The following is a 26,484-nucleotide window of genomic DNA, read 5'->3' on the forward strand; positions in this document are numbered from 1 at the left end:
TTATTAAATTATTCAAGCTAATTTAAAACCACTCTTTATAGTATATATGTATATTGTATATAAGTAATAGCTAATATATTGAATCGTGAATCTAAAACGACTTTGATTTATTTTATATCCATTATTTTTCATAATATAAAATTACTTATGTTTGATGAAAAAAAGGAGAATATAATCGACAATAAATTGACATCGATTTGTGTTGAGAATTGCAGCTAACTGCGCATTGAATATTTGTCGATGACATCGATCATTAGTGAGATGGTGCTGGTAACGTTGAAGACGAGCGGATTAACCGACAACCGTCGATGACGATGAGCGCAAGTGCCATGAACAACTCGCACACACTCACTGAGTTATTCAGCCATACACGTGTTGAGCATTCATGGGAGATCGGCGCGGCGCAGCTGAGACGAACTAGTTTTGAAGCTTGAGCAGTCTCGAGGTGCTTCGAGCAAGGGTAGTTTCGGAGTATCAACCACTGCGAGTGGTTGACTAAGTGTTGTCAGTTTGCGCCTTTTTTGCTACGTAATTGCAGTACGTTTCTATTCTTTCTTATCATTCAAACTACTTGGCTTTGTTTTAAAAACTTTTAATTATATCTTTATTAATCAATTTACATTTTTTTAATTTACTTATAATAAAAGAATAATCTTGTGAGACACTTGGTAGTTTCAATTATACATTTCTGGAAGCTAGATATAGTGACATGACTAAATTTCAAAAAAATCTAGTTATTCTAAAAAAAAAGTAGAAAGAATAAATAAATAATATCGTATTTTTTCTTGTGTTTGTTAATAGTGTCAGTTGTTTACAAAAGGCTGACAATAATTTATGTATTTATAGACACAATGATAAACAATAAAACATGAAAGAATAAAATATTCATTATCAGACAGTTGTTAGTTTATAAATAAAATAGTCTGTTGTGGTTTTGCAAAAGGGTTGTTTATCGATATTCAAGTTTGGTGTGCGTTTTTAAGTACGTGAGCGTATCAGTGAGAACAACTGGAGGCAAAGAGGGTGAGACAGTTAGTGAGAGAGCTTGGCAGAGTCCCGTAGGCCGCAGGTTGTTGGTTGCTGCATCGATCGACCTATACATTCTCCCTAGTTTCTCATATTTCCTGGATCACATCTTTCTGCCTTTTCCTACTATCAAAACTACCCACTTGTGCTTTTCAGTAACATTCTGTATTGCTTTTGAGTCTTTTTGTCACTTTATTATCACAAAACTTATGAAAGTGACGCTTTAATTATGACTATAATTTATCTCAGATGTTTTCTATTCTCATTTGACAGTTTACTCAAGAATAGATAAATCCACCTGTCGATTCTCAATCGATTAGTAATAATGAGAAGCAAATAACCTGTTAAATTATTAATTACCGTCCTTTTTACTTACTTCATTATATCATTTTCAATTGAATGGTATGGAATTGAAAACACTGAAAATATTAATGAATCATCATATAGAATTTTCTTTAATAATTCTTGATATCAACATAATTAGTTGAAACTTTGATCAAATCTTGAAGAATTTCAATAGTTATTGAACTTTAGTTATAAGTTTCTTATAATTTGTTATGTTCATAAAGAGTTTAACAAATACTTTTTTTTTCTCATAATCATCAACACCGTCTACACGACCTAATATATCTATTTATGGATTGTAAAAGCTTGATACAAAGCATCCAGGTATTCAATAATGTGGTCACCTCTTATCCATAGATCCCTTCAGTCTTTGACAAGCGATTCATGAAATTGCAGACCTTTTCCCGATATCCTCAACTTGATAGTCCCACTTCATATTGCGAATCTACCTGGTGGTTGGTATTTTTCAGCTCAATATGGAAATTGAAATTTAATCCTTCTCATGACGAGTACCATCATCATATCTACCAATATCTTTTTGACTCTAAATTCACGTGGACAATAATAGAAACAAAGTTTACACTTTTCCGGTGTAGAGTTCACTAAAGTTTAATAGAACAGGAGCAGTTAACTATATTAACTGCAAAGTATATTATCCACTTCAGTAGAGTTGGTGTATAACCCACACGTACATCAACATAACTTTATTTATGTTCTTAGAAATCCAAGGTATAATAATGAAAAAATAAAACACTATGGACTCATACCACGCAATTCTATTTTCGTAATAAATACCTGTATTTCACTGCACGATTTTAAAAAGTTATTGATAAAAAAAAAGGTTAACATGAGAGGTTAAATTATTGAAATAATTTGATTATATAAAAAGTCTTAGTAAGCACATAATATTTCCTGGTGTATAATAATATGAAATTTAATACATGCAATTTTAGATCCATCATCATTACGTACCTGTAAATATAATACCTTCTAAATTGATATTTAATCTTCCATGAGTGAGCCCACCAATTACTACATTTCCAACTCTATTAAGTTTTAATTAATCGACATAATTGTTTTATTATTGAATAGAATACTTTCTTGATTGATTAAATTTAAAATTGTATATTGTAGGTATGCTTTTATCAGAATTTATAATGTATCTTTCAAATCCAACGTCCAATAATTCATGCAAAGTAATGGATTTATCAAATTTGAGGATTAAAAGCTTAAAGGATTACAATTAGAATGTTCAACATTTGTCTAGTTTCGTTGAAAACATGATCACTATTTCCAATACTATCATTGTCATCACCTATAATATCGTTGCATTTTATACCTTTTTTTTGTCACTTGTATTGTATATTGTTACTTTGCTTGGTATGTTATCATGCTGTAGCTTATCCAATTTTCACTGAAAGAACCAAATTTATTTCATTTAATAAAAGTAGATGTGATAGAATTATTGTTTATAGTATGAAATAACACTTTATCACTTAAGTACGTGCTAAAAGGTTAAATAGGTTATTTATAGTTAGAAATGCTCCCTGTTAAATTTTATTGTTCTATAATTTTTATAAAAATGAATAGTTTTGCAATGTTGTCACATCTAAGATAAAAATGTTACTTTTATAAAGTAACAGATAAAGTTTTCATCCAGAAAACAACTTTATATGAATTCTTTTCAGTCAGCATCTTTTATCATCACCAGTTCAATTTTGTACTTTTCCATTAAAGAATGCCCTACTAATCTCCTTTCTACCTGAAATATTTGATGATGTTTGTTATTGATTTAAATGATGAAAAATAATATTGCAACATAAATCAATTTCAGTAACATAAAAATCACTGTTACAAAAATTAATTATAAAAATGACTTAACTATTTTTTTTTCTTTTTTATTCCACAGAAGTGATGATTGATGACTTATGATGAATAGAGATGTTTCTATATAAATAGTTAAAAACGTCATCGGAGTATCAAAAGATCTCATTGACGAACAACGTAGGCGTTTTTTTACCTTTGCCTAAGGGCTTTGGTGTTATCAAGGGGTAGTTATGTCAAAGATGAGACCATGTCGGACGGTGCTCCAAGAAGCAACCGTTGGAGTACTCATTCCCGGTGGGGAACTAATATTTGTACATCAGCGGTGGGGTTTTCAGTGTAACTGAACGTCAGAACGACACAATACTAGTAGATAGAAAGAATAAAGTGAGGAAATAAAGACGGAGATATAGGTAGGTCTTTGATATATATATATTTTTTTTTTTCATTACAATTGAAGCTCTTCCAAGCTTTTTCTTTTTTTTCAAGGAAAAGCATGATGAGATTGCTGGAAATCAATTGGTAAATTGTATATATATTCATTTGTTGATGACATTTCAGAGTATATGAGGGATGGAGAACGGCAGGAGTTGGCACATTGCGGCCCTGCATCTCACCACAACCACGATGACCACCATTGCGGTTATGACATATGTTCATGCCACTATGGGAGCCGCAAGTTCTTCATCTAGGAGCACTTTACCACCTTCAACTAACACGGCGATTTCTCGAGGGAGCCTCGGGCCTTTCGACATTCGAAGGGTAAATTGAGAACGCTCGTTATTTGTCAAGCTATCATGAATTCTACTGTTGATAGTTCTCATTCCCTCTAGGGATCCTGTGATATGAAGAACGATTTAGCAAACTCTCATTCCCATTTTCTCTCCCTTTGATCTCAAGCTCAAGTTCTAGTTGTCTTGCTATATGTATACCTGTTGGAATTTCATTCCAACTCGTATCGTTAATTAAATTTTTGTATTCATAACATTCCTTTACAGTTTTGTAACTCTTTTTTACTTTATTCTTATGATGTTTCATTATTTAATATAACATATTTTTTAATATGTCTTCTTTTTAGTCGGAAGTGGAAAAAGCTTTAGATATTATTGAAGCTGCATCAACTAACTCATTAGGCGAAGATTGTGCAACAACTGCTGGTTATAAATCTTTACCTGCTGGCGCAGCTTTAGATCCACGACGTTTTGATGTTGCGAGACAGAAGATTGATATGGCAGCTATGATGTTACGGAATATTGGATTAGATAGTCATTCTCGTAAGTTTCTCATTTTTTTCATATTATATTTTTTATAAAGCACTTTAAATACAAGTACAAGTTTAACCATCAGGGAGTTTCTTTGGTCATCATGTTATGAAAAAGTTTTTATTTGATAATGTTACTCCCTTAAGAGAAATAAATCTTCCTTATCATAACATCATAAAAAGATCGTAAAAAATTTCTACTTTTAATTTTAGTTATTTATTAAATTAAAAAAAGAATAGTTTTTTTTTGTTTATGTTCATAATATTATTTTCATGACTTCATTGTCTATAAAGTTTATTGTATGATTTTTTTTTTCTTTGCTGAAAATTAAAATGACTCTGTGAGACCTCATTTAGCTTGTTTTTACAGCCGTTATTTATTTTAACGATAGAATAGGTATGTTTTTAAATGGAATAAAAATGTAAAATCGAAATAATTGCATTTACAGCAGGACTCCTGGAAGCAGTAGCAAAATCACTCTTGTCTTCAGTTAACAATGCAGTAGCAACGAGAGTCGTTGTTCTGAATGCCTCAACGGATATTGTGATCACGGAAACCTGGTTAAAACGCACTCCGGGTAGTGTGGGTGAGCCAATAAAACTCGAGAGCGACACCCTGCGCGTGGGATATCGACCGCATCCAGAACTCCCTTGGTTCGAAAATGCTGAAGGCTCTAGTTCCCAATTGAGGTTCTTTTACACTTATTTTTAGTATTTTATACTATCTATAGATTTTTTCATATATTATTCCTTTACCCTATTGCATAATTCATTAAAAACTGTTGAATTAAATAAAAAACAATGTATGTTCATGAAATGAAAGAAGTTTTTTCCAAATGTGCTGAGAAAACTTATTTGATATTTGAATAATTCCAGGTCTCCAAAATTCATCCAATCGGCACCAGTTGAATCTTACATGGGTTGGTGGACTCTTCCATATTTATCTTGCAAGACTCAACAGTGGCTTATGTCGTATAGTGTTTACGTGAGACAGTCTGACTCTAAAAATGGGTTAGTAGTTTCACCTTTCATTGACTTATTCTACTTGATATTGGATTTTTGTCATGCACAACTTTTTTCACAAATACATACTAAGTATTCACCATGCATCTTCAAGTTTTTTGGTTTTAAAATTTGATATTGATTTACGGAAAAGACGAAGATGAGCGAGAAAAATTTATAATAGCTTTGCAAACTGAATTGATTAAAAGTTTGTACAAAAGTGTCTTATTTTGAATGTAGGTAGTTCAGAAAAACTGTTTTTCTTATTTTACTCTAGGAGAAATTTCTTAATAAAAAGGTTTATATTTGTTGATTACTTCTTAAAGATCGTTTAGTTAATATTATCAAAAATTTAAAATACAATTTTATTATGAAATTGTAATAAATTATTTAAATTTATTAGAAAATTTTTAATAGAAGTAGAAGCATCATTGAAGAGACAATTAAGTAAAAAACAATTTCATTTTATTCAACATCTTGATAGAAATAATAATCATACTATTTGATTGTTTATTTAGTAAATTTGCTTCACAAATGAACTGAATAACTGGTTCATTTAAAATTGCTGGTGTTCATTATCAGAAGGATTAATTATTTCAGCGTTCGAGATTTCCTGAGTGTAGATATCGACATCAGTGGATTAGAAGTTAACCAGTGTGATACTCCAGCATCCTTGAAACCCACTGAAGAGTATCAAAAGCTTCTAGATAATCAAATAGCATCATTTAGAGGTTCCCACAAGTGCCACGACGATACCACGCAAGTAAACATGACAAACAATAATTAGATTAAATTTTATAAAACAAATAAGTGAATTTAAAATTCTTATGAAAATACCGTGAAGAGTCGTAGTTAATTAATGAATTATTCTCTTGATATAGTGCGAATACAGAGGACCATCAAGCCATAAAAATGCTGAGATCAGCATGTCAACTGTAGCTCCCGGATGGGTAAAAGGTGCGTACGTATGCAGATGTCGGGATGGTTTTTACAGTCTTGATACTAGAACTACTACTGGTGAAGAGCCTGCAGCTTTTGATGGTGTACTTGTCGAAGGTATAGAGATATATTAGTTTTTTTTCAAACATATTTTTCATTACTATATATTTAATATTTTTTTTGCTGTTTTATAGCTGTGTGGAAAGAATCGCAGTTAAATAAAAGTAATTTATATAATCAAATGTTCAAATGTACTCGATGTGCTCCTGGATGTATTACTTGTAAGGGTCCTGAACCTTGTTTAGCAGCATACAATTGGCCATTCAGGTAAATAGCAAAGTTTTTACCCATGAAAATATAATTGCAGGGTTTTTTTTTCATCCATCAGAAAAACTATACATTCTTTTATTTCATTTATAGTTGATGAGATAATATTCATTAAAAAAGTCAAATAAATAGATTTAATAAAAAATAACACACCAACTTGTATGATTTACACTGAAAAATTGTAGAGTAAAAATGAAAATATATTTTAAAAGTAAATTGAAAAAAGTTGTCTGAATAAAATGTCATGAAGAAAATTTTTAATTTATCATGTTGTTTTTGGTGTTAATTTTCATTATTTATAATAAAGAAGAAGAGTTTTAATAATTTTCGTGCTAAATAAATAAATTAAAATATTCATTTCAGAATTACTTTGCTAACATTCTCCATATTTTGCTCTTTTTGCGCCGTCCTTCTCATACTCTACGTTTATAAGCACCGGAAGCTCAAAGTATTTAAAGTGGCTTCGCCAATTTTTTTGTCCATTACACTTCTTGGATGTGCTATAATGTATCTTGAGGTAAAGTTCAACTTTTTTAAATGATTTTTTTTGGCAAATCCAATAACATTTTCATCAATAAAACTAATAAAACATTATTTTGATTACTCTAGATGGCAGCGATATTTCCAGTTCTAGATTTATACTCTTGTATTGCAACTAAATGGACAAGACATCTTGGATTCTGTATTTCATATACGGCTTTACTTATGAAAACTTGGAGAGTCTCATTAACGTACCGCGTTAAAAGTGCTCATAAAGTGAAGCTTACCGACAAGCAGTTACTTCAATGGATGGTGCCTATTTTACTGGTTATGCTTATATACTTAAGTACTTGGACCCTTAGTGCACCACCTGACGCTCACGTCATTGCTGATAGCCAAGGCCTTGAGTTTTATCAGTGTGATTATAATTGGTGGGATCATAGCCTTGCCATTGGTAAATGACATTTACTTTCATATTATTCTCAAATAATTGCAATGGTCTAGAACAGAAAATTTGAATGACAATTAAAAATAAGTGCTCCTTGAAAATATTCTGAAGTACAACTTCATAATGATTGACTTTCAATTATCAAATTCAATAGAATAAATTATTTTTAATTAATATGATTTACTCTGTATTCTTATAAATATTAATTTTATCATATTTCAGGTGAAATTTTGTTTCTTGCTTGGGGTATTCGAGTTTGTTACAACGTTAGGAATGCTGAGAGTCTCTTTAATGAAGCTCGTTTGATCAGTTATGCTATTTACAATATCGCAGTTGTAAATACAACGATGATTGCAATTCAGTAAGTCTATAATTATCTGCTTTAACAACTCCTTTTTTAATACTCTATTTGGTCAAGATGAAAACTAATAATAGTATTGCTGTGAATATAAAAAACTTTTTTTTCCCAGTCTCTTTATATTTCCACATGCTGGACCAGATATGAAATATACATTGGGTTTTTTGCGGACCCAATTATCAACTTCAGTCACTGTATTCTTGGTTTTTGGTCCTAAGGTAAATTATAAACTTCTCTTGAAACTATATTGTTCACTTAGTTGTTTGAATATAACGACCCTTCTTATATAGAAACTCCATTTCTATTGTTGTAAGTCATAAGCTAGATATTTTAAAATTCGCGTGACTGAAATTGTTGAATGTATTTTTTATTACTTGGACGTTGATAAATTTAGGTCTTGCGAGTTTTACGAGGCCAAGGAGACCAGTGGGATAGCCGTGCTCGTGCACGCGGTATCACAGCAAGTTTTTCTCTCAATGGTATACGTGGCCTTGTTGCTGAAGAGACAACTGATTTGTATCAGGAAAATGAAGAACTCAAGGAAGAAATTCAAAAACTTGCTGCACAAATAGAATTCATGAAAATTGTACATATGGAGATGCATAATCGTCATATTAAACCAAAAATGGGCGGTTATTTCAGCACCCATGGTCACAATTGGGGTGCTCAGAGTCCAAATGCTAAAACTTCCTCAGCTAGCTTTATCCTAAAGGTCTATATATTTATTTGTACTATTACTTTCTAAATTAATCATAAAAATAGTCAAAGTATATCATATAATTTTATCTGACACTTTTTAAATAACGTTGTTGCTTTGAAGGAAGTAAAGTAATGTTTTATACGTGATGAAAATATAAAATAACATTTTATAAATTTAATATATAAATCTTTAAAATACTTTATTCATTCTTTTAGACCGTTGTTGAACGTGGTGCTACAGCAGCAGCTGCAGCAGCAGTAGAAGACTCGACGTTTCCGTCAGGAAGTTTACATCGTGCTCGAAGAATGGAACTTTTAAGAGAAAGAAAAGCTGCGCGAGAACGAGAAAGAGAAAATCAAGAAGCAAATAGACAAACCACGAGTAAAAGTGAAGGAGTTTCTGCAAGTACGAGTGAAGGAGAACGTGTTTGACTAGTGATCAATAGTGAAGAAGTAAGTTGTAATGTTATTGATAATTAAAGTATTTATTATAATAAACAATTAAATAAATAATCTTTATAAAAGTATTAATGTTTTTATTGTTTTTTATTAAGTTCTTTTATTAAAAGAATATTGTTAAACGTTTTTTAGGTGTGGCTTTGACAACAAAGAAAAATAAAACAGGAGATGAAACAAAATCACTTACACAGACAGAATTATTTTCTACATTTTTTGAACATTTCAACAAAATGTTTTGTACATCTGACCTGCAAGCATTTGCTTGCATTACAAAACTATGCCATATTTTTATCATAATGATACAATAATTCACACAACTTCTTATTTATATAACATTAAAACTTTACAATAAATGAAACATAAACTATAAAATCAAAATACTAAAGAATAAAATAAACAAACGCTACAATTCCTAAAAAAAAAAAAAAATAATAAAAAAGAAATAATAAATTTATTATGAAATTTGCATTGAAAGTAAAAATGATTTTTGGATAACGATATTTTTAAAATATTTATGATGGTTATTGATTTATTAAGATTTTTTAAAGAAACATTTAGATACAATTCAAAGAATTATATTTTTACAGTGCAATCAATTGAAATTTTTTTTTTTTTTTGCAATTCTCTTAAGTAGCCACACATTTTTCAATTATTTTTATTTTTAGTGCAATATAAAAAATTGTAAATATTAATTGTTGTGTAAATGCCTTATTAAAAGTGAAGAACGTGTAAGAGCTTTCCTCGAATGTTCAAAGTCATCTTAAAAAAAAAAAAAAAAACTATTAATGCGGCTTATCATGTAAACTTCTGTTATATTTAATTCATTAATTCAGAAAAGAAAGTATATATAAAGAGAAGGAGAACGTCAATTTTTTCACTCGTACTAAAATCAAAAGTACAACTTGCTTGATGTTAAATGAAATGCCAGTGGCTCAAAGTATATATCAGATAGATTCAGAAAATATTTTATGTGCATAATAATGATTCATAGATGATAAGACCCTCATCTAAAAAAAAATTTCAGAAAATTGTGTCCCTTTGTTGTTAAAAACACATGTGTGATTAATTATTCATTAATGTATATCTGAGTAAAATATTTTCATTTATACAAATTGTTTTTAAATAAATAAATATGACACTTCCAAAATTAATTGAAATCATAGACAGAACTTATTACTATTACTATTGTTGTATAGAAATTATCATATATAAAATAATTAATTAATAATGCTTGTGTTCTGTCTAGATTATTGATTAATTAATACGACAACAAAAAATTCATTGTGCTATAATTAGCAGCTATAATACCTTAGTTATAAGAATCGTTGTGATAATTCGTTATTCACTTGCATTTTAATGACAATAAAATCATTTCCCTTATAAAAATTAATTTTTTTATACTATATAGTTACGAGATTAATGCAAACATTTCTATAAATAAAATTTATTTATTATTTTAAGATCATTTAACAATAATGGAAAAAAAATGATTACAACTGAAGGCAAAAATCTTCAAACATAAACAAATGGCGCGCTATCGATGGATTGTTCGATTAATCGTGATCAATATTTTTTTTTGCTAATTCGATTAAACGCGATGCGCACGCAATATTCTTTCAGTCATCAGAAAGTAATGTTAAGGTTGCACATATAGTGCTTTTGTGATTTATAATAATTAGTTTATGAATAAATTTAGGTTATTAAAATGATGTTTGGTTTATAGATTATATATTTAAAAGAATATGATTAATGAAATACAAAGCAAAAAGCAAATATTTTCGAATAATTGATGATAAATCTAACATCTGGTAAAATTAACAATCCCGCGCTTTTTCTATGGCCATTCAGCATATTTTTATCATCAAAAGACTCCAAGTAATAAATATTGACATTTCAGTGTTTACGAGATTTTTATTGAATAATAAAATCAAATTGCTGAACGTTTTACGATTTAACTTTCACGTAAGTTATTAATTGTATCTATTTTATGTCTTTTCTTTATTTTTATTTCATATTATAAATAATTAATCAGTTTTTTTTATGCACAAATAAGAAAATAGCCTAATATATGTATTTCATTTTTATTATGTTTATTGCAATATTTTATGATTTTTAGATTGCCTTTATCATCATAATCACACATTTGCTTTTACATTTCATTTTTTAGAGTAATACTTTTAACAAATTGCTTACTTACATTTCCCATGCTATTATAACACTGAATAATCGATTGCTGTGTTTTAATGGATTCAATATTCGGAGCAATCAGAATTTTATCTATTACACTAGCATGCTCTAAAAGTAATGGTAATGCTTGCAAGTAATAACCGTCATACATTTTACCAATAGCTGCCATTCGTTTTTTTATAGATTTTGTTAATTGGTCATTCTGTTTTCTGATGTCGATTTTACGAGAACACGTGGGTAACTGACATCGTGGTTTTACTGAATTTACTGGTGATCCACATGCTGTACAACGTAATTGTGGGTCAGTGGACATAGATAATTTCCAATTAAATTTACAAGGATCACATACACATGTAAAGTGATATTTGTTTTGTAGATATTTTTGCCGAGTTGGAAAATCATCAGTGATGAAGTGTGGTCCATAGCAATCTAGGATTTCAGTTCCTTTTTCAATAAATCTCAAGGCACGAACTACTACTTTTCCTACGAAGAAAAAAATATTTATATTATTTAATACTTGCTATTTATTTCAACTGATTCAAACATTTTTAACATGATTTTTAACTGACTAGTAATTATTAATATAATTTTTTTGATCATCAAATTATTTTTACTAACCTCGGGGATAAGAATGTCGTATTACATTAGGATAACAGCTATGATTTACCAAACTCACAGTAGTGTAAATTGCACCACCAACATTCCGAGGTTCCCATGTTTTGCTTGCTTCATCTCGAATATTTTCTACTATTTCATAAGCATTGCAATCGATAGCTTGCATATGACGAAGCATTCCTACTGCTAATAGACAAACTTCATCTTCTCCAATTATTTTTTTATCGTCTTGCTGGTCTTTATTTTCTGTTACAACATAATTAAGAGATTTTGCTAGAAAGACAGCTTTTACTGATCGCAGAAAATTAATTTTCACACTGGCTTTATCACAATGAGTTTCCAAAGAATAAACTGTTTTATAATCCAAAGGATCATAAATATCTGTATTTATATTAAACATTAAGGATTCATTCTCTTGGCTTTGTTTTTTTTGATATTTAAAAAATTCTTCATTCAGAGCAGCTGATTGTTTATCAACAGCAATAGCAACAGTTGCTCTGTAGGCCAATAAAAGATGGGATCTTTGATCACTTTTTGATTTTTCAAAGAAATTATCAAAAATAGAGCATTCATATTTATGATAATTATTCCAAGCTTCTTTACGACATTTAGTGGAGCAGAAAGCGACCTAAAAACCATTTGTTATGAGTTTTTTAAATATTAATTATTTTTTAAACAATATATTAAATGAAATAAATTAAAAAGGTAATACAAACTGTCTGACAATTGATGCATGGAATCAGTATTTGCTCGTCTAGACGAAGCGAAAGATGACAGTGGAGACAATTAGTTGAAAGTGCTTGTTGATCAGTGCTAAATGCAAAAGGTTCATCAACTATTAAAACACTTCCAGCTTTAATATTTTTTGTTGCAACAAGATGTCGTCCTTTAAGAGGACTGTACACCATTGCTACAGCATCACTACTGCTTGTTAATTTTTTATTTCTTTTTCCATCCACTTCAGGAATGTTTAATGGACTTTCAATAATGTTTTTCACTGTTCTATCATTTCTTTTATACATCAATTTTAAAGCCTTTATTTTTAGCTCATTAAATTCTGTCTTGTATTTTTCTTTGTTCTGATAGTTCTTAGATTCTTCACTGTTCAATGTTTCTATTGCATAATCACAGTCTTTGTTACACTTCGTATAAAATTCCATATGCAACCAAAGCTTGGCTCTGGCTAGAATAATCTCAATCAACAATTCACTGTTTATAGTCACAGCTGAAAGTGCTTCATTTAACAGATTAATTTTAGAAATGAAAGAAGCTATTTTATCAAGTTTTTCGTTTGTTTTCCTGGCATTTTCAAATAATTTTCGTGCTTTTGTGTTGTCTTTTTCACTAAATAATATCTTTATTTTAAAATCCAAAGTTTCTTGACGCTGCATAATCATTTCAATCATCCCATGTCTATCACTAACACTTGAGTGTTGATTGAATTCTTTCATAAAAGCAGAATCGTTTGTTAAATGATTTAGTGAGTTGATAAATTGACCAATTGTTATTCTAAAAATGAAATTAGAAGTTTATGAGTGTTAATTATTGTTTTATACTTTAAATATGTGATATAAAAGGGACTTGCCTTTTAGAATTAGCCATCCTGGCCAGCTGGAGTCAATCATCAAGGTGGTTTACGACGTTGTGCTTGGCGCAAACGGTTCGTTAGAGACGAAAAACAGAAACTAAAATTAGATGTCGAAGTTTCCATCGTGTTTTGTATCTTGTTGTCTCTTTTTCAATCTTGAATGCGTAGACACTGAAAAAAATCCATTTAAGACAAATAAAAGCTAATTAAAACTTTAGAGTAAATTGACTATTTAATGTATACAACTGTCCTCAACATCTAAAGTTATATAAATTCTACTTTATTACCTTTTTGCTTTGATCTAGGAAGACAATCGACTCTTGGCTTCTTGACAATTATTATATCTTTATTATGCTTAAAAATAACATTAAAAAATTTGAAGCAGATGATGTTGAAATAAATATCAATAGCCGACACCTACACTTCAACAAACAGCTACAGCTGATCTTACATCATAGATGATAACTTCTTCAGATGGATTATCGTTGCTTTGAAAGGGTTGCTATGTAATGGTTCAATTGAATGGATAATTCAGGAACTACAATAGAACTGTGCTGAAAATATTGACAACTTCTGCAGGCAAAGTAGGAAAATTTCATTAATTTAAGGTTACTTTATTTATTTTTTATTCCAATAAAAAATATATTTATATTCATGATATTGATGGCGTGATATATTTTTGTCTGTGTTTATTTTTATATTATTGAGGCATTTAAACGTTAGAAGTTTCAAAAGCTTCAGTAGGCAAAGTAGAAAAAATATTCCAATCAATTGTCTAATTTTAGATTATTATAACATCTTGAAGATTACGAATTACGAAGTAATAAATACTTAGAAACTTTTTGAATTAAAGTCCAAATATAATATTTAGTTAAATCACATTTATATTCTACATGGATTTAAACCATTGCTATTATTGATTTCTGAAAGTTGACCTTCAAATGCCCCTTTCTTAGGGATGTAGGATGTTCCATTAGTTATTACGAAATTCAACTGAACGTTGTACGTTCCTATGTGACTAGAAGTCATTTGCCGTTTGACAAGAAAACTCGGCCAAGGTCAGAATCATTATAAGAATGATAAAAAGTGTGAAATTTTTTATTATTGTAAAAGATTAAGTGATATAGACAAATATTACGTGTGCCTATCTACAGAATTATCGTACTTAAAATCAAATAATTTGATAGTTCATTATAAAGGGTGAAATAGTCCAAGTAACCTACACGTGACACAATGGTTGAAAAACAATCATTACAACAAGTTATTAAGTCTTTACAACTACCAGCAGTTGTGGCATTTGGTAATCCACTTTTAGATGTTGTCGTAACTATTCGTGATGCTAATCTTTTGGAGAAATACAAGCTTCAAGTGGACAATGAAGTTGAACTGCCTGAAGAAATAATTCAGCAAATTTTGGCTGATTTGCCAACCGAGTAATTATTAACATTTCTTTCTCATTATTAATAAATAAATCATTCATTGATGGAATTTTTAATTCATTTATTTGTTTCAATTTTAAAGAAAAGGGACTGATGCAATTCTCAAAATTCTAGTTTTGCCAATTGGTCATTCATTATTTTTGATTCATCATTCGTTTATGGCTATAATTAACCTGGGTATTTAGTCATTAATTAAAAGTATCAATCAATTATTAACGCAGAATGTTAATATATTGTTAAAATAAATTAGTCAGTAATTAAAGAGATCATTCAGTAGTCACATAATTATAAAGAAGATTCAAATTTAAAGTATGTTTTTAATTAATATTAAATATTTTTTGTCATCAATTTCATTTTTTATTTTTATATCATTTAAAAATTTTCATATTTGAAATTATATTGAGTCTACAGACATTGATTAATATTAATCAGCTTAGCAATTTGCTTTCCTAAATCTTTCATGACTAATTGGTTTAATGAATGATAAACACCAGAGATAAAAAGTGTTTTTTCATGTAGCTCAAAATATTAGCTTGAATATGTGATAATCTTATTAATAAAATATCTCATTAATTTGTCATCTTTGTTGTTGATGAATAAATGAATCAATAAATGATAAAGTACAACTTGACACATATTTTATTGGTATTTTAAATCATGATAATCCATATGACAGCTTGCATCATCTCTCATCTTAGCCCATTACATCAACCAAGTTCATTAATACTTCCAATGTTTTAATTATCTTTATCAATTAATAATATTTTTTTAGTTGGGATCAAAGAGTTGCTGCAGGAGGATGTGCTCAAAATACGGCTCGAATACTCCAATGGCTTTGCGGTGGTCAAAAGGTACCTCACGTTGTCATATTTTGTGGAGGAAAAGGAGATGACTCTAGAGGAGCAACTCTAGAAAAATTGGTTAAAGCATCTGGAGTAGAAACAAGGTTAAGAAATGTTCATAAATATATCTTTGATGATTAAATGATAACACTTAAAATGAATATAATGAAAGAAATGATTTATCTCAATGTTCTAATGACGTATAATCATTTAGATATGCTGTCCATACTGATCTCCCAACCGGCATTGCTCTCTCATTATCAAGAGACTCATCGCGAAGCCTTGTTGCTAATTTGGGAGCAGCAGGTGTTTTCACTCTGTCTGACTTACAAAAAAGTAACCTTCCGTTGGATAACTTAAAAATTATATACATAGAAGGTTTCTTTTTAACTCACGGTTTGGATGTTGCCAAAGAGGTTGTTAAACTGACTCAGGATAAAAATGTTATTATAGCTTTTAATATTAATGGAGAGTATATGGTTCAGGTAAAGTTGTTTTTTATCAATGATTGTCATTTAAACATCTATAATTGATACTTAAAAATTTCTTATCTTGTATTAAATATCAAACATCTCTTGTATTAAGAACTCTCAAAAGATTATTTAATTATGTGAAATCAAAAAAAAAAAATGCTAATTTTATTTTTATGCTGAAGATTTCTAAGAATTATTTGAAAATAACATTTATCAATGATAGTTATAATGAACTTACAGGATTATCATGCAGCTGTTTGTGAAATGGTTGGCTTATCAAAGATAGTATTTGGCAATGCCCGGGAAATGACGGCATTAGCAAAGGCTCTTAACTTGAAATTTGATAATGTTGCTGATATTCCGTTCCTCTTAAACAGTTCAAAGAGAGTGACTGTTGGTGTATCAAGTGCTGCTTGTTCCAGTGATGATTGGTTGATAGATAATGATATTTTCGTTATGACTCAAGGTGGGTCAGCACCTGCTATTGTAGTCTGGGGCCAAGGTCATTCTGCACAGGTAATCAATTATTTCTTTCATCAATGTTTGATTTATTTATCTCAACAGTTCATTTAATTATGGAATTATGATAATTATAGATGAATAAATGACTTTTTAATTTCAGGTTCAACCTACAAAACCAAAGACAATAGTTGATGCCACTGGTGCTGGTGATGCTTTAGTAGCTGGATTTTTAGCAGGTGTTTTGTGCCATTGGGATCCTAAATCGTGCTTAGAGTGTGGATGTAAAACAGCTGGAATGATGGTCGGAAGATTAGGTGTTACATTGCCTGAGACCGTGCCTGATGATTTGTTAAATTAAATGCTTAAAATAGAAAATTGGAGTAGCTATGAAGATTCGATAATATAAAAAGCGACTGGGTTAGTCAATGTGTTGTGTTAAAAATTTTTGTTCGAAAATAGTCAATACGACGTGCTTTTTCCAAGTACAAATAAAGTATTATCAAAAGTTATATCTTAAAATGATAAAAGTGCACTCATTTACTTATTAAAAGAATAACATGTATATTTTAAATATTTATTATGAATTTGATACCTGGTACATTAATTTTTTGTCTCCATCAAACACTTTAATCGTAAATACTTTTTGAACTATTTTATTTTGTAATTAATAACTACAAGTATTGTTTATAAATTTATTTATTGTAAAATGTTGAGATTAAAATAATTACTAAACATAAACTTTTTGTTTTTACTAATATAATGCCATTAAGGCTGGGCTGAAGTCAGAAAGGCGACTGATTCCCCCTATCCAAATATATGGGTTCGGGAAATTTCTAATTTCTTCGCCAATTTACGATTATTTCTATAAAATTAGGTACCAAATTACAGAAAAATTAATGCCGGACTGACGTAAACAACAATTTTTTGTATATAGTGAATATTTTTATTAAAAAAATTAGAAAGAATAATGAAAAAATTATGAATTGACTTGCCGCGCTTAAATTTCAAGATGGCGGCCACATCATTCAGATGAAAAATCACTAATTATTTCATTTTTATACGTTTTTCGCCCAAAATTCGTGTTTGCGTCAGTCCTTGCCACCTGTCTGAATGTCAAAAAAATCAATTCATAGTATAAAATTGAATAATTTAGAAATAATTAGAAAATCTTGTATTCCAGATGATATTCTCCGGAAAATTAGTTTGAAAAAATTCTGATAGGTGACAGCATTATGCTCGCAAATGACCTCAGTCATCCATATTGAAAAAATGCTCAATCCGTATCCAGAACTGATGGTGCCCTGCATTTTGGCGAGTAAATTCTGTATGTGTGTGTACGGGTAATATATGTATGTGATGTAAACATAGTGTATCGCTTTACAATGCCTTATACTTTGATGACTATTGCAGTTAGAATAAATAAAAATGATGATACTCATTTAACATTAATTAATATAATACCTGAAAATAACTTCAACAAATATTCATCCATTATTATCATTTTATTAGGTATAAATGTTAATCAAAAAGCTCAATTCCGAGTCGGCGTATCCAAGCATGTAGTATAAAAACAAATACACATAAACTTAATATCGAGATTATGCTGGCCATGTGGTTAGAGCGTCAGAGTTCTATTTTGCCGGGCAGGGTTCGATCCTAGTCATAATCACTTTTTTTTCTACTTTATTCGTTAGATTAGCATGTAATTATAATATTGACATGCCATAATTGATCCATTATAATGATTTGATTTTTTTTTCTCTTTACTCATTGAATTTATTGACACTAAGTCGGAAAATATTTGAACAGAGCCATGTCTTTTTTTTTGTATAAATACATTGATAATAGCCTGTGTTTAACAACTTATACATCTTTACATGTATTAACAATGTTATGTTATTAACAAGTTAATCATATTATTATTAACATTGAAAAGTAGTTTAAACAATCTGTGGCGAGTTTCGGCACTTTCCCGGCAAGCTCTACCCCCACTCTCTGTGCCCAAGCCTGCAGCTTATAATTTTTAAGCATATAGAAGCGTACTGAAACCATAACAGCTCAGTGGTTACAGCATCGGTCTTTTATTTTGCTAGGCAGAGTTCGATTCCAGTCATGATAAAGTTTTTTTTTTCTCTTTTATTTGTTAGATTTGCATGTAATTATAATATTAACATGCCAAAAGTAATTGTTTACAACGATTTGATTTTTTTTTTCTCAATTATTTATGTAATTTATCGACGCCGAGTCGGAAAACATATGAACAGGGTTATAAACACTTTTTTTACTATAGCTATATGAACGTAGCTTTTTTTAAGCAATTTAGAAATATTTAGAAGTAGTTGAAATAATCCACGGGGATTTCCGGCACTTTTGCCGGCAAACTCTATCCCTACCCTTCGTACTCAAGCCTGCATTATACAATTCATAAACATAAACATAATGTCAGAGATGATGTGTTAGCTCTGTGAGTAGAACATCAAGTTTTCATTTTACCGATTAGGGTTCGATCCCAGTCATAGCCAATTTTTTTCTTCCTTTTTTTTTCATTAAAATTTTATATAAATACAATAATTGGTTGTTCATATAAGTTCAAAATCAATTTCTATTGTCTTTTAAAGACAACACTTTCGAAAAAAGAGAATTCATAGTAACTCGTTCCTCACCCTCAGCTTATTTTCAGAAAAACAAGTTGTTCTCCGTATTAATTGGAAGAATAATTTAATCAAATATATGAATTAATTTATAAGTATATAAAGTCACTTAAGCAAAAAAAAGAAAAAACAATTGCCTATGACTGGGATCGAACCTTGCCCAGCAAAATAAAAGATTGGTGCTCTAACCACTGAGCTATTATGGTTTAAATAATATTGAAGATGCTTGAAAATTATAAGCTGCAGGCTTGGGCACAGAGAGTGGGGGTAGAGCTTGCCGGTGAAGTGTCGGAACTCGCCGCGGATTGTTTTAAACTATTTTTATTGTTAATAAGTTGTTAAAAAGGCTATTATCAATGTATTTGTACAAAAAAGGTTAATGACCCTGTTCAAATATTGTCTCATTTGTCATCGATGATTGAAAAATAATTTTACATAAAATTGAAATTTAAAAACTCATTTTTGGCATGATAAAATTGCAATTACATGCAATTTAAATAAAAAAACAATTTTGCCGCAATTGGAATCGAACACCGTTTGGTAAAATAAATGTTGAATCTTCTGACTACAGAGCCAACATATTTTCATTTGCTTTGTTTACGTTTAGATATCATAAGCTTCAGGCTTGGTAACAGAGGGTGGGGGATGTACTTGCTCGTCAACTGTTCGAACTCGCAGTCTTCTCTGAAAAATAAGACGGAGATAGATAGATATATTCTGTGCTCTGTCTTGCTCGAAACAGATTATTCAAAAATTTGTAAATTTCTTGGTGTCCTAAGGCTCCCTTTTTGTAGTGCATCCCTGAAAATTATCATTTTTCGAACGATTTCCCTGTTACCTACTCAATTTCAGTTGATGTCAAGCTTCGGCCTTTTGCCGCACAACACGAGGGCGTAAAGTCAACTCCGGGAAACTTTCTGACTTCAGCCCAGCCTTAATTAAACATTAATGCTTTTTAAATTTAACATTCGTAATCTATTAATTTTTTGATGGTTTTTTAAAAAAAAAACTTCTTGCATACAAAGAAAGAATTATTTCATTATTTTATTTTTTAACTAATGAAAAAAAATTAACTTTCTTTCAAATTGTATCTTTATCAACACATCAAATTCTGAACTCACGAGTGGATCTTTGTGTCACTAGATAGCTCCACTATGTCCATTCATGACCGTCTCACGTGTGATGCTTTCATTTTTTAAGAGGTTATTTTTTCATAAACAACAATGAATTTTTCTGTACTGTTTAAATGTTAAAACAATGAATAAAATATTGTCAGCACCCATAAAGCAAGTAAGTGCAAAAATAGCATCAGGTGAATTACTACCTTCAGAAATTTGTCAATCAACTCTTACATTAATTTCACTAATAAAACCTTTGAATGCTTACATTCATGTGGTTGATGAAATAGCAAAAGAGCAAGCCAAAGATCTGATCAAAGACAACGTGATAGAAAGCTACTAAGCGATCTTGATGGTATTCCCATTGCTATTAAAGATAATTTTGTACTGAAGACATCCCAACAACATGTGGGTCATTGATGTTGGCTAATTTTGTTCCTGGATACAATGCTACTGTGTATGAAAGACTAAGAACAAATGGGAGCTGTTTTAATGGGCAAAACTAATTTAGATCAATTTGCTATGGGTGCTGGTACAGTAGATTCTTACTTTGGACCAACGAAAAATATTTGGAGATCAGATATTATGTGCAATTATACAAGTGCTAATTCGTTTTGTTCAGAAAAACTTCAAAAGTGTCGTCATCTTCATGATGATTGGTTTATTGCTGGTAGGTTACTTTATGATGTTGATTTCAATTTAACCTGAATCTAATTATCATTCTCATAAATAAAATTTAATTAAGATCAACTTTACATAATTGGAAAAAAAATGTTTATTTAAATAAAAATAAATTAAGTTAATTAAATGATAAATCCTCTTTTCTAATCATTTTAAAAATAAAAATTTTGCTTTAAGGCGGAAGCAGTGGAGGATCAGCAGTAGCAGTAGCTTCAGGAACCTGTTACGCCGCTTTAGGATCAGATACTGGAGGATCAACAAGAAACCCCCGCTGCTTACTGCGGTCTCGTTGGTTTTAAACCAAGTTACGGCCTTTTATCTCGTCATGGGTTAATTCCTCTAGTAAATTCAATGGATGTTCCCGGCATTTTAACTAGAAACATTGACGATTGCATTCTGGTTTTCAATGCCATTGCCGGACCTGATTTATTGGACTCTACGACTTTAGATAAGGAGTTTAATCCAGTGAAATTAGAAGATTCTTCAAGTTTAAATATTACAGGGCTTAAAATTGGTATTCCTAAAGAGTATCATCTACCAGAGTTAGATCAGGATATTGCAGAATGTTTGAAAAAAGTTTCAAATTTATTAGAGCAAGCTGGAGCTTCTGTTATTCCAGTATCTCTACCACATACTAAATATTCAATAGTTTGTTATTCTGTGTTAAACCAATGTGAAGTAGCAAGCAACATGGCAAGGTATGATGGAATAGAATATGGTTTTAGGGCAGATGAATCATCTTCTACCGAGGAGTTATATGCTAAAACGCGAAGTCTTGGATTTAATGATGTTGTTAGAAGCAGAATATTAACAGGAAACTATTTTCTTTTAGAAGATAATTACGAAGACTATTTTGGTAAAAGCCATGAAAATTCGGCGATTAATTGCTGAAGATTTTGACAATGTTTGGAATTCGAATATTGATATACTTTTAACACCTACAACACTATCAGACGCTCCACTTTATAAAGACTTTATTTCAATTGATAATCAAACTCAATGCTCGGTTCAAGACTATTGTACTCAACCAGCAAACATGGCCGGTATTCCTGCGATCAATGTGCCTATTACTCTTTCTTCTAAAGGTCTACCACTCTCTTTGCAATTAATGGCACCATTTTTGCACGAAGAGCAATTATTTAGAGTAGCTAATGGATTGAAACGGCTGTTGAATTCCCCCGGATAGAATTAAAAGATGAAAGATTACTTCAGTGATGTTTGTGATTATCAATGATGTCTATTGTTATTTATTATAGTACTTTTTTAATTAAATTTATTCACAATTAATTATCATTTTTTTTCTAAACTCCAACCAAATCAGATAAAATTATTTTCAGTTTTTTTCTATTAAATAAAAATGTCTAGATACTTAAACTATAAATAGCGTTTAATAATGAATTAAGGACTGAATTAAATAGTAGATTTTGAAGAAGTAGTTGAAGTGCTGAAAATAAAGTAGATAGATGAATTACGAATTTAAAAAATTCTAATTTTACTTTTAGAAACTTTTTAACGTTCATAATCATGATTAAATTGAAAACTATTATCGTTAATGTTTTAATTAATTCAGATCGATACAGCAATTATTACGTGGGCTTTAGTTCAATTTCCTGCTTTTATCAAAGATTCGGTATCATTACATTGCCTGAATAAATGATGTTAGTCGATTTTGTGCGGCTGGGGTTTAATAATTTGTGGATTCAATAATTCGAGTTGATAACATCACCGTTACTCGAACTCACCAACGTATTTTACTTTTTTATCTAAACAAAAATCTCATATTGTTGGAAATCAGCGTCTCCGACATATTTGAGTGTATAGGGCCTGTACGAGTGTTCGGCCCTAATCGGTTTCCCCCGTAGCCTTTCGGCTAACGTCTCTCGTCGTGCTCTTCACTTGATTCAAGTTGGTCGTCTATTGCGGTTCAATAATATATTCATTGATAAATAAAGTTCTAATTTCTAATTAAACTAAGTCTTATTATTATTGTTTAAATCCACATAACCTCTAACAGGTTATGGGCCCAGAGCTCGCTTTCACTGAGCAGATTAATAAAGTGTTTGTTAAATTATAAAAGGTGTAGTATAGAGAAACGTGTAAGTGATTTTGGAAAATCTAACAAAGAAGACTTGCAGTTTCAATGGCTGAAAACAAAGACAAAGAAGGATCGACAGTGTCGTCGAGTTAGTATCAATTCTTTTAAAGTAAAATGAACAAGAAAATTAATGTATACATTATTAAATGAAAGGCGGTTTGACGAGTGATGACACGGTTTGGGAAAATAGTCAACGAGTGTCCAATGTTTAGCTAAAACAAAGAAATCATTGTTCATTTCACTGAATAAAGGTTATTTAAAATCTAGGCCTAGTATAAAAATAAAAAAAAATAATCATGATTAAGTACAAATAAATTAGAAACTAAGCACGATCGTGCGGCGAGGTTTGGCTTGGCGGGAATTTGAGAGTCCATTGTGACGACAATTGACGAGTTGTGCGCATGATCAGACAGTTGAACGGGAAAACGAGTGCTAGACAACGAGCGAAGGAATGTAGATGAAAAAAAAAATAATAATAAACAAACAAATGAAAGACGCATTACTGGCTCTTTGTCTCGAACTACGGGCCAAATTCTCGCTACACTAATTAAATAAAAGTTGATCAACTATAAATATATGTTTGCATGTAAACTAACAATTCTTTTCATTCCTACAGCTCTTGAAATAGACACGTTAAATGAAATGCTTGATAACATGACATTTGAAAATGTTATGGTCAAGCTGGAGGGTGTGTTTATGCTTAAAGCAAACCACCCAAATGAGGAAATTGAGTTATCCCTGCATGAAAATTATATTTCACTAAAAACTCAGACGAGTGTTGAGTACAAAGCAGGTGAGCGAAGGGTATTTTATTTTATTTTTGAATATTTCCAAGAAAATATGTATAGCTATACAAATGAAATTATAATTAAGATGCATCGTAAATTTAATTATTAAAAATCTCGAGTAACTGTGCATATTTTAAAGCACGAATAATAAAAGACCTATGAATGTCTGAAGACATTCTAAATAATATTTTTAAACCATTAAAATCAAATTACTCATGCTTGGTGGTTGAGTGCCGTGCATTTGGCTACTATGTATGAGAGTAGAGTTTGTATATGTGTAACCTTGTGTTCGGGTAAATGTATACTTGCTCGTCTTAGTCTGGAGAAAACTTGTGTTCGGTGGATCCAGCTAACGACATGATTTAAAATCCTGCCAAATGTCAGATTTTTATTCTTTCTCAATATATTGCAGCTAAAACATTTGTTACCAAAGAGGAGTTGAAAGCGCTAGAAGTATGGCTGGACCAAATGTAAGAAAAACAGGGTGTGACAAGCTGTGCTGCCGAGTACTGTAAAGAACACAGGAAATAGTTGATCCTGTAGAGGAACAATGGTTGGCTACGAGAATCAGCAACGACAGAACGAATGACGACAGTAGTGGTGACGACGGAAAGAGTGACGAGAGAATCAGTACGACAGAACGAATGACGACAGTAGTGGTGACGACGGAAAGAGTGACGAGGGAACTAGATATGACGGAACTAGTTATACGAGGAGTGTCAACACACGAGAGCTATGATTCATAATGTAGAAGGAGATAATATAACTCAGTTGGCCACTGAGACAAAAGGTAAAGGTCTACCTAAAATAATTGAGACAAAACCGGTAAAAATATCTCTAAAGAAATTTAACGTTCCTAAACTATTGAATAAATCTGACAATAAAAATTGTTTAGATGACACAAATACAGAAACTAAACAAAAGACTGACGAAAAGGCGACTGCCTGGATACCTTGCTTCAATGCCATGGACAATATGCTGTTGCAGCAGTCCAAAATGTTGGCTAGCTTAACTGAAACTATGAAAAGCATGGAGAAAAGGCAATCAGAAATTATGGAAGAGTTATGTCGTAACCGACAAAATATGAGTGATCTGGGTAAACAAGTAGAGAAAAATCGAGTGTAATATAAAACAGGTAAAAGAGTGTGAACCTGATGTGAGTTGCATGACCCAGAACAGAAGCTCAGACATCAATCTGGGAGAACCGAGTGGTCACAATTTAAATAGCAATGTAAGACAGAATGACGACAGATACGTTAGAGCTGATGATGTTAAAGATGCATAAAGTATGAGATAATAAGTAAAGATGTGGGTACGCGCCGTGATTACAAATTAACTAATCAAACGAAATTTGAATACTTTTACGATTATTTTTCTTCAGAATTGAGATCGCTTGAACTATTGTATGTAATTGACACGAGTGAAAAACCGACTAAAAATTATGATGCAATACTTTGACAAAACATAAATTCAAAGTGCGTGATATTCTCATAAATCGTTTAGAGTCATACTATCACACAAAGGTAGCTCATTTAAAAGATCCTGTCGAAATACTAAATAAAATAAAAGAATTAAAACGATATGAGGTGAATTTAACTACTAGTATGATTAGAAGGAATTTTCACACCATGCAGTATTCACCAGATAAAGAGAGTGCTTCTGAGTTTGTGAAAGGTTTGAAAACTGCATACGCGATTATGGGAATATCTCAGACACTGCGACCTTTTCTGAGGAGGAAAAACGCGACACATTTTATAATGCTATTATGACCACGGTTCCTTCGGTTCAAGCTGTTGAGTTTATAAGAGTGAGTGGGACTGGTAAGGGTTTAGATTATGAGAGTCTGAAAATGTTTTTGATGCAGGCAGAGGCAAATCGAATCAGACAAATCAGGAGACGACCAGAGCAGCAATGACAGTTAAGAAAGGTACGAGTGCGAGATGTTATGAGTGCTCTGATTTTGGTCATATCAGTTATGATTGCCCCCGAAAAGGAACAGGTGTTGTGAAATGTTACGAGTGTAATAAGTTCACAACCATAAGGCTGACGAGTGTCCTCAAAGACAGGAAAGACTAAGAAGCAAGGATCTACGAGTGGTCGAGTTTATAAAAGAGGGTAATGGCAGGTATAATTACAATAAAAACTTACAAAAACTCTGGACAGATTAACGACAGGACGACCAGACATTGAAAAGGAGAAATGAACGATAATACGAGAGGTTATAATTACCAAGAGAGGCAGATTCAATCACAATAAGGTCGAGGTGGCTACAAATATGTTAATAAGAACTTCAAACAGCCCAAATCAATAATGATGGGAATAAGAAATCAGCTGATACTGCAAAGGGTAAGTCATTCTTGGCTGATATTACTCTAAG

At 30.9% G+C, this 26,484-nt stretch overlaps 3 protein-coding genes, 1 long non-coding RNA gene and 1 pseudogene across 7 annotated transcripts; 4 read left to right on the top strand and 1 right to left on the bottom strand.

Annotated features, from left to right (window-relative positions):
* Positions 1-415: 415 nt before the first annotated feature.
* On the top strand, positions 416-9,566 carry LOC118065025 (probable G-protein coupled receptor CG31760). Of its 4 annotated transcripts, XM_035080040.1 has the most exons (17): positions 416-537; positions 944-1,023; positions 3,281-3,608; positions 3,757-3,957; positions 4,274-4,469; positions 4,906-5,146; positions 5,333-5,467; positions 6,059-6,221; positions 6,340-6,514; positions 6,592-6,724; positions 7,088-7,241; positions 7,334-7,658; positions 7,875-8,013; positions 8,123-8,228; positions 8,405-8,722; positions 8,926-9,162; positions 9,301-9,566. In XM_035080040.1, the coding sequence occupies exons 4-16, from the start codon at positions 3,769-3,771 to the stop codon at positions 9,139-9,141; spliced, it is 2,490 nt and encodes an 829-aa protein (XP_034935931.1). In that variant the 5' UTR covers positions 416-537; positions 944-1,023; positions 3,281-3,608; positions 3,757-3,768; the 3' UTR covers positions 9,142-9,162; positions 9,301-9,566. The 4 variants fall into 4 exon arrangements, with proteins under 4 accessions (XP_034935931.1, XP_034935930.1, XP_034935933.1 ...); XM_035080039.1 differs by lacking the exon at positions 944-1,023 and having other exon boundaries at positions 421-537; XM_035080042.1 differs by lacking the exon at positions 944-1,023 and having other exon boundaries at positions 421-537; positions 4,909-5,146.
* Positions 9,567-11,007: 1,441 nt separating this feature from the next.
* On the top strand, positions 11,008-12,018 carry LOC118065047 (uncharacterized). The gene is made up of 3 exons (XR_004690129.1): positions 11,008-11,130; positions 11,539-11,656; positions 11,732-12,018. It is a non-coding gene; the product is annotated as an uncharacterized lncRNA (long non-coding RNA).
* On the bottom strand, positions 11,124-13,683 carry LOC118065046 (SET and MYND domain-containing protein 4-like). Its single transcript, XM_035080078.1, has 4 exons — positions 13,556-13,683; positions 12,687-13,479; positions 11,974-12,598; positions 11,124-11,838 (listed from the first exon to the last, which is right to left on the bottom strand). Exons 1-4 carry the CDS (start codon positions 13,570-13,572, stop codon positions 11,318-11,320), a joined length of 1,956 nt encoding a protein of 651 aa, XP_034935969.1. The 5' UTR covers positions 13,573-13,683; the 3' UTR covers positions 11,124-11,317.
* Positions 13,684-14,352: 669 nt separating this feature from the next.
* Positions 14,353-17,336, top strand: LOC118065049 (adenosine kinase-like). Its single transcript, XM_035080081.1, has 5 exons — positions 14,353-14,991; positions 15,770-15,943; positions 16,054-16,324; positions 16,553-16,828; positions 16,935-17,336. Exons 1-5 carry the CDS (start codon positions 14,792-14,794, stop codon positions 17,130-17,132), a joined length of 1,119 nt encoding a protein of 372 aa, XP_034935972.1. The 5' UTR covers positions 14,353-14,791; the 3' UTR covers positions 17,133-17,336.
* Positions 17,337-20,587: 3,251 nt separating this feature from the next.
* Positions 20,588-22,511, top strand: LOC118065030 (glutamyl-tRNA(Gln) amidotransferase subunit A, mitochondrial-like; annotated as a pseudogene).
* Positions 22,512-26,484: the final 3,973 nt, after the last annotated feature.

Source organism: Chelonus insularis, unplaced genomic scaffold, assembly GCF_013357705.1.
Source record: "Chelonus insularis isolate UGA/USDA-ARS -01 unplaced genomic scaffold, ASM1335770v1 contig_264_pilon, whole genome shotgun sequence".
NCBI classification, from domain to species: Eukaryota; Metazoa; Arthropoda; class Insecta; order Hymenoptera; family Braconidae; genus Chelonus; species Chelonus insularis.

Bases quoted from the DNA above. Each gene is read 5' to 3' on its own strand.
- LOC118065025 (XM_035080040.1), top strand. From the start codon at position 3,769: ATGGAGAACGGCAGGAGTTGGCACATTGCGGCCCTGCATCTCACCACA. The intron at 7,242-7,333 runs GTAAAGTTCAAC...TGATTACTCTAG, and splicing joins GTGCTATAATGTATCTTGAG to ATGGCAGCGATATTTCCAGT. The intron at 8,014-8,122 runs GTAAGTCTATAA...TTTTTTTCCCAG, and splicing joins ACAACGATGATTGCAATTCA to TCTCTTTATATTTCCACATG.
- LOC118065046 (XM_035080078.1), bottom strand. The intron at 12,599-12,686 runs GTTTGTATTACC...AATGGTTTTTAG, and splicing joins CATGCATCAATTGTCAGACA to GTCGCTTTCTGCTCCACTAA. The intron at 11,839-11,973 runs GTTAGTAAAAAT...TTTTCTTCGTAG, and splicing joins ACGACATTCTTATCCCCGAG to GAAAAGTAGTAGTTCGTGCC.
- LOC118065049 (XM_035080081.1), top strand. From the start codon at position 14,792: ATGGTTGAAAAACAATCATTACAACAAGTTATTAAGTCTTTACAACTA. The intron at 14,992-15,769 runs GTAATTATTAAC...ATATTTTTTTAG, and splicing joins TTGGCTGATTTGCCAACCGA to TTGGGATCAAAGAGTTGCTG. The intron at 16,325-16,552 runs GTAAAGTTGTTT...ATGAACTTACAG, and splicing joins ATGGAGAGTATATGGTTCAG to GATTATCATGCAGCTGTTTG.